At 58.6% G+C, this 9081-nt stretch overlaps 2 protein-coding genes across 10 annotated transcripts in view; both read right to left on the reverse strand.

Annotated features, from left to right (window-relative positions):
• The window catches only part of DNAAF3 (dynein axonemal assembly factor 3), an 8421-nt gene extending 2368 nt beyond the window's left edge, over positions 1–6053 (reverse strand). For 4 of the 8 annotated variants that reach the window (XM_014588545.2, XM_014588544.2, XM_014588543.2 and 1 more), the window contains exons 1-8: positions 5954–6046; positions 5770–5858; positions 5301–5443; positions 4863–4956; positions 1501–1658; positions 1047–1229; positions 606–953; positions 221–389 (exon numbers count right to left, since the gene is read on the reverse strand). In XM_014588545.2, coding sequence (XP_014444031.1) covers positions 221–389; positions 606–953; positions 1047–1229; positions 1501–1658; positions 4863–4956; positions 5301–5443; positions 5770–5854 — 1180 coding nt within the window. In that variant the 5' untranslated portion in view covers positions 5855–5858; positions 5954–6046. Of the gene's footprint in view, positions 1–220; positions 390–605; positions 954–1046; positions 1230–1500; positions 1659–4862; positions 4957–5300; positions 5470–5769; positions 5859–5953 lie in introns of those variants that run through there. The other 4 variants (XM_014588546.2, XM_014588542.2, XM_014588547.2 and 1 more) reach the window with 4 other exon arrangements.
• Positions 6054–7292: 1239 nt separating this feature from the next.
• The window catches only part of SYT5 (synaptotagmin 5), an 11023-nt gene continuing 9234 nt past the window's right edge, over positions 7293–9081 (reverse strand). For both annotated transcript variants that reach the window (XM_006150344.2, XM_006150343.2), the window contains exons 8-9: positions 8423–8556; positions 7293–7898 (exon numbers count right to left, since the gene is read on the reverse strand). In XM_006150344.2, the coding sequence (XP_006150406.1) occupies positions 7677–7898; positions 8423–8556 (356 nt within the window). In that variant the 3' untranslated portion in view covers positions 7293–7676. The remainder of the gene's footprint in view (positions 7899–8422; positions 8557–9081) is intronic.

The following is a 9081-nucleotide window of genomic DNA, read 5'->3' on the forward strand; positions in this document are numbered from 1 at the left end:
CACGTCCCCTGTAGCAAATTTAAAAACAATGATGATAAATAAATAAATAATTCTAAAGAAAGATTCTGCTGGAATTCAGAGTCTTAAGGACAGGTCAGGAAAGGGGAAACAGAGTAGGTGAGGTCACTTGCTCAGGCAAACCATATAACTGTGTCAGTCCAAGCCGGGGCCTGAAATGCCTGGAGCCAGAAGTCGGGGCTCCCCTGAGGTCGGAGCTCACCTGAAGTCTGGGCCTCTCCTGAAGTCCGGGTGTCCCCTGAAGTCGCGGGCCCCAGGGCGTCATCCCCGCGCTGGACCCTCCGTTCTCCCTGGGCGGCTCTCGGGCGCCCCCAGGCGGCCACTTCGCGGAACAGCTCTGTCACGTTGTGCTGCGTGATGTCTCCCGCGGTCTGCGGGAGGGGGGGGCGTGGCCGGACAACGCGGTAAGCCCGCGGAGGCGGGGCCAGAGCGGCGGGGCGGGGCGAGAGTTTGCGTCCAAGGCTTCAAGTCCCGAGCCGCCTCACTCCCCGGGCTGGATTTCGGTCTCAGAGCAGGAGCCGGGCCTAGGTCGCGGAGGAGGGGCCCGAGCTTTGGGGGCGGGGCCTCGCAGCCCGCCGGCCGCACACCTTGACCGGCTGGGTGTTGCTGGTCCGCAGGAGGCTCTTGTCGTCCGCTTCGATGCCGAAGGCCACGAAGGGTCCCGTGGCGATGTCTCCCCAGTAGCCCCGTGCTGCCACGCGCTCCCCGCGCTGGGGAGGCGGGGAGAGAGGAGGCGCTGAGGTCCGTGCTGGGACTCCTTGCTGGGTCCCGGAAAGGAGCGGGGAGGGGGACGCAGAGGGGACACGCACGTGGCTGAGAAGGCGACCCGATGCCAGCGTCCGGTTGGGCACATGGTAGGCGCTGGAGTCTCTGAGTTCAAAGGCGACGCCTGTGTCCCTCCAGCGTCGGAACTCGCGGGTGTGGATGACTTGAGCCTGGGGTCCGGGAGGGAAGGGGAGGCCTCGCGAACCTGCAGCCGGGCGCCGCCCCCGGACCCGCCCCGCCGGCCCGGCTCCCCCCCGCCGCACCCCGCGGTCGTGCAGCTTCATGCGCAGGTCCCAGTCGCTGACACCTCTCCGGGCGTCGTAGCGGGAGCCCAGGTAGTGGCGCAGCCGCGAGTCCCAGAGGCGACTCATAGGGAAGACCTCGGGCCCCTTCTCGCCGCCGGCCCAGAAGCGGAACACCGCCTCCAGGGCGTCCCGCTCGCGGAACTGCGGGTGCGCGGGGAGAGGAGGAAGGGCTTGCAGGGAGGGCTGCTTCTCGCTGGGCTCCCAGGGCTGGGAACCGTCTCCCGTTTCCTGGACGAGTAAACAGCTGAGAGCGGCCGCCCCCTGCCCTAAGCCGAGTCCCACCGTGGGATTCAGACGCCCGAGCCCCGCGCCCGCCGCATCAGCTCGAATTCTCCTGGACTGCGCGTTCCGTTCTTCCCGGGCCTCCCAGACCCCGAGCGGTGACCCGACCAGGGGGGCTGGGCTGCGGCACCTTGAGGGCGCCCAGGCTGAGCCAGGGCAGCTGCTCCGCCAGGCGGTCGGGCTCCGGGACCAGGTGTGCCAGGCGGTCGGCCTGGGCACGCACGAAGGCGGCCGCCGGGGCGCGGAGCAGCGCGTTCCCCCACACCTCCAGGAAGGTCTCGGTCCTCTCTAGGGGAAGGAGAGAGAATGGGGGGCAGAGGAGTGAGCCCGGAATCAGACCCTTAATGTCTTGTCATTATTGGAGAGTCATATAACGTGCAAACTCCTCACCTGTCCCAGTAAATACCGCACCGTGAATGGCAGGCCCTAGCCTAGGGCTCCTCACTTACTCCTGCCCCAGCCCTCACGGAACCCAATCCTGAATTTACTGTCTAAAGTTCTCTTGTCCTTGAAAAAGGGAAAGGTGTGGGCCAGCAGGTGGCATGGCGGTCAAGGTACTGGACTCCAGTTAGTGGACCATGGTTCCAGTCTGGGACCCAAAGGTCATGCATGTCCAGAACCCTGGGAGGAGAGTGGAGGAGGGACTGTGGTGTGGCCATTCCTCCTGGGGGATGGTTTCTCACTGTTTTTGTCTCCTGGTGGGTACATACACCCTATAGCAAAAAAACTCTCTTAAAAAAGGGGGGGGGGGCACCAGCAGATGGACACATCACTGGACTCCCACATGCCTGACCAGGGTTTGAGTCTTAGACTCGGCCTCTTGAAACTCACGCTGGGTGCATATGCATGCATGCCCAAAATCCTGAGAGAAGGGATTGTGGCATGGCCATCTCTCTGGGGAGTGATTTCTCGCTTTCTGTTTGTCTCTGGCGAGCACAGGTGTCCTATAGCAAAAATCTCAACAGAAAAAGGAAAAGGTGACCCATAACTTCAGATGGAGATGAGGTGTGTGTGTTCAGATGTTACACTGTTGTGCTGGCCAGTCCTGGGTGTGCTGGAAGGCTATGTGTGTCAAATAAAAAAATTTTTTTTAAGTTACACAGTTGCACTGTTTCATTTTATTTCTCTAAGAATCTTGCCAGTGGGGATTACACACCTTCAGCTGTATGTGATACACACCCAAGCACACACATAGGCATCTGTTATACCTATATATTGTATAAGCTGTTTTGCTTTAGTTCTTTAAGAACAGGGAACCAGCAGTTAGTGTAATGGCTATGTCGTTGGATTCCCACGTAGTCGACCGCGGTTTGCATCCCACACCCGGTGGCTTAGAACTCACGCTGGGTGCGTGTGCGTGCGTGCCCAAGATCCCGAGAGGAGAATGGAGGAGAAGGGATTGCGGCGTGACCATCCCCCCTGGGGGGTGATTTCTTGCTTTCTGTCTCTATGTCTCTCTCTGTCTGGCGAGCACATGCACCGTATAGCAAAAAACCTCTCAAAAATAAATAAATAAATACATAAATAAAAAGAACCATGGGAGCCAGCAGGTGGCCTGATGGTTAAGATGCTGGATTCCTATGTGGTTGGCTACGGTTCAAGTCCCAGACCTGACAGCTCAAAATCAACCGGGAATGTGTGTGCATGCCCTAAACCCCTAGAGGAGACTAGAGAAGGGATTGCAGTGTGGCCATCTTCCCTGGGGGGTGATTTTTTCACTTTCTCTTTCTCTCTCTCTGGTGAGCACACATGCCCTGTGGCAGAAATCTAGAAGAGACCTATGTGCCTTTACTTAGTTGTTTAGTTCTAGTTGCTCAAGAATCTTAGCATATATTGTTCTATATACTATGGAATATTACTCGGCTACAAGAAACAATAAAACCCTATCATCTGATTCAAAGTGGGAGAATATAGAGGACTTACTGCTGAGCAAAGTGAGCCAGACTCTGAAAGACACACACGGTATATCCCCACTCAGTGTGCTCCAGAGGTCTGCACTCTGGCAGAAAGGGAGCGATCTGGAGGTGTGGTAGCAGACAGGACAGTGCGGATACCAGAGACTGTCAGGGAGGGGAGTGGGTGGTGGAGGGTAGGTAGGAGGGCCAAAGGGAAGAGACATTTAACAGACAAAGTAATGTAAAGTTCTCTGTTGGAAAAAAAAAAAAAAGGTTCTGTAATATTTGCTTTATAAAAATAAAAAAGTACAAAAAATGAGAAAAAATATATAAAAAATTAAAAATATATTGTGCAATGTATTCTGAATGCCCTGAGCTATTAATCACAGTGATCATCTATAATTATGATAAAAATAGTAATCACGGGACCAGGAGGTGGTGCGGTGGTTGGAGCACTGGACTCCCGCATGGCTGATTGTAGTCTGAGTCCTAGACCTGGAGGCTTTCTTTTTTTTGGGGGTGGGGGTGGGGGGAGAGGTTTTTGCTATAGGGCGTGTAAAAGACAGATAGAGAGACAGAAAGCGAGAAATCACCCCCCAGGGGGGATGGTCACGCCGCAATCCCTTCTCCTCCATTCTCCTCTCGGGATCTTGGCAACGCACACACACGCGCCCAGCATGAGTTTTAAGCCACCGGGTCCAGGACACGAACCGCGGTCAACCATGTGGGAGTCCAGCGACATAGCCATTACGCTAACTGCTGGTTCCCTCCTATGGCAAATTTTAAAATAATAATAAATAAATAATGTTAAGTAATCCTTTTTGGGACCAGCGATGGCATAATGGTTACCTCACTGGATTCTCACATAGTTGGTGGTTTAAACTCACACCCAGCACCTGTGCGTGCGTGCCCAAGGTCCTGAGAGGAGAATGGAGAAGGGATCACGCATGGCCATCCCCCCTGGGGGGTGAGTTCTCTCTTTCTGTCTCTCTGTCTCTCTGGCGAGTGCACGCACCCTATACCAATGAAAATCTCAAATAAATAAATAAATAATTCTTTTTTAAAAAATTACTGCACTGTATTGAGCCTACATCGAAACCCAGGCGCCATGTCCTTCTCACCGAATCCTCTCAAGATTCCTATTGGTGGAGAAAGTTTCAGGAGCCTTGTTTTATAAATGGGGACGTGAGAAAAGCCAGAACCTGAGCAAGCAGAGTCAGGTAGTCCAGAGACTTTGTTCTAGGAACTAAGCTGACGCTGTTACCGGGAGCGTCCCACCTGCCTTCCCGCGGCGGAGGACCAGCCACCTCTGGAAGCCTGACCGCTCCCGGCCCTTCCCACAGGAGACTTGGAAGGCTTAGGTGGTCGCGAACTGTCCCGGGTACCATGCGGCTTTCTCCTAGAATTGTCTGTGGCTCTAGGAGAACCTATACTTAGTCCCATTTACAGGTAGGAAAAGCCGAGGCTCTGAGGTCGCAAATCATGGAACAGTACACTCGTCAAATACGTGAACGGTACGGGTACGGGTGGAATGCCAGAAGCCTGCAGAAAGCAGGCCAGGGAGGGGGGCCAAAATGCCTGCATCCTACCAGCTGACCTTGCAGCCCCATCCTCTCAGGCTCCTCCAGGGCCAGGCTGAAGAGCAGCATGTGTCGGGCCACTGCTTCCAGGTTGTTCTCCAGCACATAGAACTGGAAGGATGCAGAGGGAGAACAGTTAGGGACCTGCTTCTCCTCCAGGAGACCCAGGAGAGGGGGGCTCGGCCTCCTCCTTCCACGGACCCAGGGGTCCTATCTCAGCCTCCTCCTTTGGACAGACGTATGGATCCCCAGAACTCGCTGTCATCACTAGGGCACCCCCTTCCCCTTCCTTCCCCATGAGACGCGGGTCGGAGCTCCCAGCTGCTGCATCCCTAAGACCCTAGAGTCCAGGCTTGTTCCAATCTGGAATCTCATTCTCCTCTTCCCTCAAACACTCAGGAGCCTGTTTCTCATCCTCATCCCTCTCCTCCGAGGACCCCAGAATCCCAGCTCACGTTGAACTTCCTGCGCGGCCAGAGCGCAGCGCGGGCCAGCGTTCGCAGCAGGTGTCGCCCGTCTACGGAGCCCAGCAGCAGCACGTCTAGCTCGGGGGTCGTGTGCTCTGTGTCTATTTGTGAATCTGGAGCTACAGGAGGACCTGGCAAGGCGACAGCGGGCCGGGGCCTGCGGTCGTCTGAGACGCCCCCTCAGCCTCTCGGCCAGGCGCCCCCAGAAAAGTGGACTGCAAATCCCAGCAGACCTTGCGGTTACGTCTGCGTTCTAAAGGAAATGGTGCCTCTATGCATTCTGGGATTCGTAGTCCGCAGAGAGGATACTGGGGCGCGCCCCTGCCTTCGAGCCTTGAAGAGCGTTGGCGCGCCCCCTGCCGCCCACTCTGGACTACAGTCCTTAAAGGCCGTCTGCGCAGGCTGCGAAGGCAGCCGCGGTGGCAAACCGAGTGTGGCCCTGGGCTGGGGGACTCACTTTCAGCCTGCAGGTCCAGCGCCGGGGACAGGCCCCACCAGGACACGGAGCCGAAGCCCGTACCCGAGCCCGCCGGGGTGGTCATCGCCCTGCGGGACAGACATCTTGGGAATCCCCACACACGGCCAGCCCCGTCCCCTCACCGACCCTCCTCGCCCTTGGCCTCGACGTGACATCCCCTCACCTTTGTCCTTCCAAATATCCCGGGTCGCTCCCACCCTCCCTGCTTGCTGCTGGGCTGGGGTCCTGCGCACCTCCACAACCGCTGCCCGGAGCCCCCGCCGCTTCCGATCAATCAGCCAATGGGAGCATGTAGGCTTGCAGCCCTGCGACCAACTGGCCAATAAAAGTGAGCGGAATACTCCCAATAGGAACTTTTGGCCAATGGCAGAGCTGGGGGGCGGCTCCGCTCTTGAGTGTGTGGACGCGGTCGTCATAACGACGACCCGGCGAGAGGGGCGTGGCTGGGAGTCTGGGATGTCTTCTAGGTAGGTTCAAATTCCTGGGATGCGGGAAGCCTGGGCTGCTTCAAATTGGAAAAGAACTGGTGGGGCCAGCAGATGGCATAGAGGTTAAGTCGCTGGACTCCTAAATGGCTACCCTTGGTTCAAGTCCCGGGCCTGGCAGCTTCAAACTCACACCAGGCTTGTGCCCCGTGCCCAAGATCCTGGGAGGAGAGTGGGATTGCGGCGTAGGCATCCCTGCCTGGGGGGTGATTTCTCACTTTCCCTCTCACTGTCTATGTCTCTCTCTTCAGTGAGCATGCTCTAAGGCAAAAACCTCTACCAGAAAAGAACGGATGGAATCCTGAATCCACATTACAGGTGGCCCAGACTTCAGAGGTGGCCCAGACTTCAGACCGCAGGGTCTGCCGCCGGGTTTCTCACCCAAGGGCACTGTCTGATCCTTAATTTTTTTTTGGAGAGGTTTTCACTATAGGACACGTGCGCTCGCCAGACAGAGAGAGACAGAGACAAAAAGCGAGAAATCACCCCCTAGCGGGGATGGTCACGCCGCAATCCCTTCTCCTCCATTCTCCTCTCGGGATCTTGGGCACACACACAGGCGCCCCTGGCCACCAGATCCGGGACGCGAACCGTGGTCGACTACATGGGAGTCCAGCGACATAGCCATTACGCTAACTGCTGGTTCCCTTGATCCTTCATTTTTCAAGGAATGTTGTGAGCTGGTTGTTACACAGTCATTAAATATTGAATTCCAGGGGGCAGCCGGTGGCATAGTGGTTAAGGTACTGAAGTCTCGTGTGGTTCAAGTCCTGGTCCTGGCTGCTTGAAACACACTGGCACATGCACATGTGTGCCCAAAATCCGGAGAGAAGAATGAAGGAGGGATTGTGCCATGGCCATCTCCCCGGGAAGGATTTCTTGCTTTCTGTCTCTCTGTCAGGAGCGAGTGAGATAAGCAGGGGTGGCTCTCCTCAGTCTGACCTGCCCAGTATGCTCCAGGTCCTGGAGCTGAGCCCCACCCACCCTGTGTCCCAGAGCAAGGGCAGGCCACCAGGCAGCTGATTGTTTATTTGGCCGGGGAACAGAGCGAGCAGGGTCAGCTGTGTAGGAAGAGGGGCATTGGGGACAGAGCAACAGCAGACTGGGGTAGCTGATTGTCACAGCAGAGGGGAGGGCCCTGCCGCACTGGGAGAGGGGAGGGAGTGCTTCCCTCCCAGCAGGGGTCCCTGGGGCTCGCCAGATGTCCATGGGAGGGGGTGTGTCCAAAAGTCCTCCTGACCAGTGCAGTAGGGGTGAGTGGGCAGGGCTGGTCAGGGGGTCTGGACAGGGGTGGAGGTCAGTGGCCACAGAAGGCTTAAAGGTAGGCTGGGCCGGCTTTGGCCAGTCCCGGGAGTCTGGAGCTGGGCCAGAGTCCTGGCTTGGCCAGGGCTGGGGTGGAGGTCAGGGCGCAGGCAGCAGCCGAGCTCGGGCAGGGGGCCACAGCGAGTGCCACTGGGCGATGGGCCTCCGGGGGCTGGCCAGCATGTCTGCCCAGTGCCGCAGGGCCGCCCCTCCCGCTGCCGCGCCCGCCCCTCCGGCTGCTGCCCCTACGGCCACCCTCCCGATGGCCTCGTTCTTGCCCAGCTTGTCGTAGTCCAGCACTGTCAGCTCCACCTGGACCTTCTGGGGTGGGCGGGAAGGGAGAGGAGACAGGCGCTGAGGGCCAGGCAGGGGGAGCAGCTCTGGGGTCCTGGGCAAGGACCCCTCTCCCTCCCTGACCCAGCGCAGTGCCCCCCAGTAGGAACCAAACAGGTTTCTAAGGGGTTAAACCTCGGGCCCCTGAGGGTGTGCTAGGAGCCTCCTGGGAGCAGCTTCCTAAGAGGTTCGAACCTGCGGAACTCTGACCTTAGTGGAAGGACCAGCCCCATGCTTAACAAGGTTTCCGATGGGGCTAGGGCGCGTATCTCGGAATCTCGGTGTCAGTGAAGGGAGGCAGTGGTCTGGCCTAGGGGCGGGGCGTGGAGGTTTTGGAGCGGTCCTGCTTAGAGAGCCCCGCCTCCTGGTGGTGCTTGGGGGGAAGGATGCTCAAGCCCCATTTTAAGGAGAAGCCTTGAGTGGCTGGGCCTCCTGGTGGAGAGCACCCTCGCCCCAGGCCCTGCTTTCGGGTGGGAGGCTGAGCGCTGCGGGCTGGGACAGGTCGGGCGCACCTGGACTTGGTCACAGGGCACCTCGAAGCTGAACGCCTCGTTGTAGTAGGGGTTCAGCGTGTTCTTCTTGATGGTGGTTTTCTTCTTCCGCACCTTCTTGCCGCCTTGCAGCAGGTGGACCTTGACGTAGGGATCTGGGGGAGGGGGGGAGTCTCGCAGGCGGCAGACGGCGGGGAGTGAATGCGGAGTCCCCTGGACCAGGACCAGCGTGGTCGGCCCGCACACCCTCAGCCTCCCTCCCATGACAGCCGGGCCTCCCTCTCCCCGGAGCCCTGGGGCCCTGAGCCTGCCCGGCCCGGCACGCACCCCCTCTGCCAGCGCCCACACACCTGACAGTCCGCCGACGTCCATCTTCTTCAGGTTTTTAGCCTCCAGGACGACGACGGTGAGCTTCCCGGCCGTGGGCACATAGCGGAGGGAGAAGCAGATGTCCCCCAGTTTCTCCTGCTAAAGGACGGCGAGGGACCTAGCACCACAACCCCGTTGCCCATCCGCCCTCCGTGTGACCCTTCTCACCCTGCACCCCGGAAGGACCCAGCTGCGGGACTGGGGGCGGGGCGCCGTGGGCGGGGCCTGGCTCGGGGGCGTGGTCGAGCACGCTCACCTCCTCTCGCGGAGCCGCCTGGAGCTCCCGCCCGGTCTGCACAGGCCGCCCCACA

Source organism: Tupaia chinensis, unplaced genomic scaffold, assembly GCF_000334495.1.
Source record: "Tupaia chinensis unplaced genomic scaffold, TupChi_1.0 Scaffold000286_1, whole genome shotgun sequence".
Taxonomy (NCBI): domain Eukaryota; kingdom Metazoa; phylum Chordata; class Mammalia; order Scandentia; family Tupaiidae; genus Tupaia; species Tupaia belangeri.